This window comes from Sphaerodactylus townsendi, linkage group LG16 (genome assembly GCF_021028975.2).
Source record: "Sphaerodactylus townsendi isolate TG3544 linkage group LG16, MPM_Stown_v2.3, whole genome shotgun sequence".
Taxonomy (NCBI): Eukaryota; Metazoa; Chordata; class Lepidosauria; order Squamata; family Sphaerodactylidae; genus Sphaerodactylus; species Sphaerodactylus townsendi.
This window is the reverse complement of record NC_059440.1, coordinates 7,986,674-7,991,060: the sequence shown is the minus strand read 5'-3', so window position 1 is coordinate 7,991,060 and position 4,387 is coordinate 7,986,674. Positions and strand designations below refer to the sequence as shown.

Below are 4,387 nucleotides of genomic sequence, written 5' to 3'. Positions count from 1 at the left end.
GGAAGCAACAAAAACAGGTGGCATGAAACAGTGGGTCTCAAAGAGAAATGAGGAAGGGGACCGTAGGAGGAAGGAGCAGGGATGACCCCTGAACCCCAAAGGCCCTCCCCATGACCTGGGCACACACAGAGTCAATGCTTTGACTGATTTTATGGCAGAGGAGGTAAATCCCACAATATGCTTCCAGCCGACTCTCTGTAATAGCCCATGTGTTGTTTTTCCCTTTGGAGGACAAAAATCCCATATATTCGTGGTGTTGGAAGTGAAGGACTTTACACTGTTACCCTGTTTCCTGCCTCAACCTACAGAGGGGGGTTTTACTAGAGAGCTAGTGGCTAGATAGGGACCTAGGGATTTGACACCTTTACTCTATCATGCTGGTTCTATCCCTTTGATGTTAGCCGGATACTCTCAGGGACTTCCTTCCTTCCGGCTTCTTCCTCGACCCCTTCTCCATTCTTGTTCCTACCATGCCTAGAGAGAGGATGGATGCTCCGCGCATCCATCTCCATCCAGCTAGATTAGGATAGCATAGTGACTCTATCTACCTACCTTTCTATCCAGAATGGAGTTCACTAATAAATACTCCTTTTGTTAGATTAGAAACTACAACTGACTCCGACTTTCTTTTGTGTAAGCTTGCCGCGCATTGGGATCCATCACACGCGCACGCACGCACACGAGGTAAGGCTTCTGCTGTGTTCTAGCCACCCGTGCCGCTCTGCTAACTACGAATAGGGATAATCTCCAACTACCAGGAGCACTTATCCCAACACGTGGCATTCCTCGTTTTGACAGCATCAGGATTCTGGAGACGTCTTCATTGGAAACTTGTTGCATTTCCTCTGGAGGGCCACGAGATTGCCACCCGTTTTCAACAGCCCGCAGGTATCTATTTTCTTGTGCTTTTCTCCTGAGCCAGAAAATGTGCCTTGCCAGACAGCCGCAACCTCTCTCTTGGCCAGAGACGGCCTCATTCACGCCCCGCTGCCTGCAGCTCCCGTGCAAACCAATCAACGCAGTGGGAGTTGACACAAGGCAACGGGCCAGTTGCAAACTCAAGCACCATGGGGAGAGAATTTCCATCTGCGTCGTCCCGACAAGGGCGAAAAAAGAAATCAGACGTGGCCCAGCAGGGGAAGAGACAAGGGAAAGCCTTTCACGGCCAGCATAAGAACAGTCCTGTTGTGTTGGGTTAGCGGTGGTATTGTGAAAGTGTTAGACGGATGAGCACTGGGGACAGCTGGGTTCAATTCTCCACTCTGTTCGGCAATTCCCCGGGGTCCCTTGGGCCAGTAACTCTGTCTCAACCAAAGGAGAGTGTCAAATGGAGGAGGGGAAACTATGAACCCCCCCCCTTGGCAGAAGAGTAAGATAACAATGTCACTGAGATATAGGAATGAATGACAGAAATTGCCCCAACCAACCCGGCAGGCCGAGCTGTGTGTGTGAAGATGCTCTGAGGATGCAGGAAACGGCAAAACGCATCAGAAAGTGCAAACACCAATTTCTTGGTAACCTCATCCGTCATTTTAATATGGAGCAAGTTTCTAGAAGTATGTGAGAATGAATTTTTTTACTTTGTGGCATCTCCAGTGCCAGACTAGGGGAGGGGCTGATTTCCAGTGACCCCCGAAACATCTTGCTCCCTCCCTATGACAGCCAGCGTGGTATAGAGGTTAAGAGCGGGGGACTCTAACTGCAGAACTGGGCTCGATCCCCCGCTCCTCTCCATGAAGTCTGCTGGCTGACCTTGGGCCAGTCACAGTTCTCAATTTCTCAATGGATGCAATGTTAACAACTCCACAAACAACAAACGCACTGCATCAACCGCTGCTTTATCAATTGCGCTAAGCCCACATATAAAGTGCAATACATAAAGTGCAACCAGTGAAAAGTGCAAACATCAGAGCCTAGACTCTTACAATACTACACATATCACATCACCCTACAACATAGTCAAGGTGACTAAACGATGTCTTCTTCACTCAGTCCTATGTCTTCATCCGTATAGGTACTTATCCAAACTCCCGTATCCTGTATCCAAACTCCCGTCCAAGCACCTATACGGACCAAGACATAGGACCGAGTGAAGAAGACATCGTTTAGTCACCTTGACTATGTTGTAGGGTGATGTGATACGTGTAGTATTGTAAGAGTCCAGTCACAGTTCTCTCAGAACTCTCTCAGCAGATGTAGAAACGAGCAGATTGAATGTGGAGATTTTTTTCCCTTGAACACAAGAGGACAAGCATGCAGCTTATAAGCACAAATTCCCTCACCGGATGTGGTTTTCACTTGGCCCACAAACCACCAACAACTTAAGTTGCTGGACAACGACTTGCCAGGGATTCTTTAGGCTGATCTTGCGTTGAGCAGGGGGTTGGACTAGACAGCCTCTATAGCTCCTTCCAACTCTATGATCCTTAGTTATCTGGCTAGAGCAGAGGGAGAATAGCTCAGTATCACAAAACCCATCAGAGTTATTGATTGATTGCTTCAAATATTTCTACCTCGTTTCTCTCCGCACTGGGAACCCAAATGAACTGTGCAAAGCAGTCAATATTCAAGCACTTTCTGAAGGTAGCCGTGTTGGTCCACTAAAGAACATTTAGATGCGAGTCCAGTAGCATTGAAATCAGCAAGAGTTTCAGGATATAAGCTCTGGAGAATCAAAGCTCTGCCTCTCAAAACCTTTAGCCCCAAAACTCTTGTTGATCGTTCAGGTGGCGCTGGACTCGAATCTAACTGTTCAAGCTGCGTTGGGTTCTAATTACATGATTAATTGGGCCTTAATACTCATGCAAGTATCCAAGTGGGACCCTTCACTTGTGTTGTAAATAGGGCTGGCTCTCCAACCAAGTCACCCAGGTGCATGCTGGGGGCAGCCAAACACGAAGGCTCTGCAGGGGTTCAGTTGGCTCCTACCCAACAGTGGCAAGAGAAGGGACTAGCGTCCCTACCTGGGGCAGGACTTTGCTAGCAGCACAAGCCCAAGGAGGGGAGAGGGTATATGAGTGAGCCAGCGTGGTGTAGTGGTTAATAGTAGGGGGATTCTAACCTGGAGAACCGGGTTTGATTCCCCACTCCTCCACCTGTGTGGCAGAGGCTTGTCTGGTGAACCAGATGTTTCCGCACTCCTACATTCCTGCTGGGTGACCTTGGGCTAGTCACAGTTCTTTGGAACTCTCTCAGCCCCACCTGCCTCACAAGGTGTCTGTGGTGGGGAGAGGAAGGGAAAAGAGCTGGTAAGCCACCTTGGCCATTTCCCCACTGAGAAATTGAAACCAGATACAACCAGTTTTCCAAAGAAACAGCACCTTTTCATCGCGGTTTCTCCCTCCCCACTGCAGCGTCTGTCTAGTGAAGACATCAATGTCTACCACAGTTTAAGCAATGTAGTATTCCCCACAAATGCGCGATCTGCTCAGCGGCTCTGTTCTTCCTCATCCTGATTGGCTGTTGCGTTGGGGCAGAATTTTTTTAAATTTCCTGTGCAGCTACGTCACTATGTAAATGCGCAGGCAGAATTTCCCCGCCTTCTGATTGGCTGTTGTGCTGGAGCAGGAACATTACTCCACCCCAATTGAAAATTCATGTTATTCTTCTTCTCGTTTTTACGTTCGAACGGAGCCATGCGTAAACAATTTATTGAAATCATCGTGCCGTAGCTTCCTATTTACATTTCTATGTAGCCACGCCCAGCGTGGCACAAAAAAAGCTCTGATTGGCTGGAAGGTTGGAAGGGCGGGAAGAATAAGCCATGTCCGTCCCCTGTTTCTCCCCATTGATCCGGCTTCAAAGGTGCACCTCAATTCAGGTTCTGAAAAACCGCAGGAGAAGGGGGGAGGGGAGCGCGTGCCAGAACTGGGATGAATCCGTGTTCGGCACTTTGGCGGTGGGAAGTATCAGCAGAGTTTAAAGCGGAGTCACTCTGGTAAGATGAGAAGTCTTTAGTCTTCTTGCACTCACTGCAACCTTCTATCACCCTTGGAAAAGAATACTCTTCACGTAAGATGTTCTTTCCATAGGAAGGCTTTTACTTTAGCAGTTGCAAGTTTACACAAGTCTATCTATACAAGACTATTAAGCTACACAGAACTCTTCAGCTATAACAAAGTTCAGCATACACAGAACTAAACTCAGTCTCAACTCTATCTCTATCTCAGCATATACAAAGCATACATCCCACTGGATACTTCTTCCCGCCCACGCAACAGCCTCTCATTGGTCTAGAATTGCAGTTGAACTAACCAATCATGTTAAAGGTTAATCTTTGCTACTTTTTCCCCTAGACCCGTGGTGGCGAACCTTTGGCACTCCAGATGTTATGGACTACAATTCCCATCAGCCCCTTCCAGCATGGCCAATTGGCCATGCTGGAAGG

At 48.1% G+C, this 4,387-nt stretch overlaps 1 protein-coding gene across 1 annotated transcript in view; it reads right to left on the bottom strand.

Moving 5' to 3' along the window:
• Positions 1 to 2,002: 2,002 nt before the first annotated feature.
• Positions 2,003 to 4,387, bottom strand: part of DOC2B (double C2 domain beta) — a 133,919-nt gene continuing 131,534 nt past the window's right edge. Inside the window, exons 6-7 of the mRNA XM_048519386.1 lie at positions 2,283 to 2,438; positions 2,003 to 2,063 (exon numbers count right to left, since the gene is read on the bottom strand). Coding sequence (XP_048375343.1) covers positions 2,003 to 2,063; positions 2,283 to 2,438 — 217 coding nt within the window. The remainder of the gene's footprint in view (positions 2,064 to 2,282; positions 2,439 to 4,387) is intronic.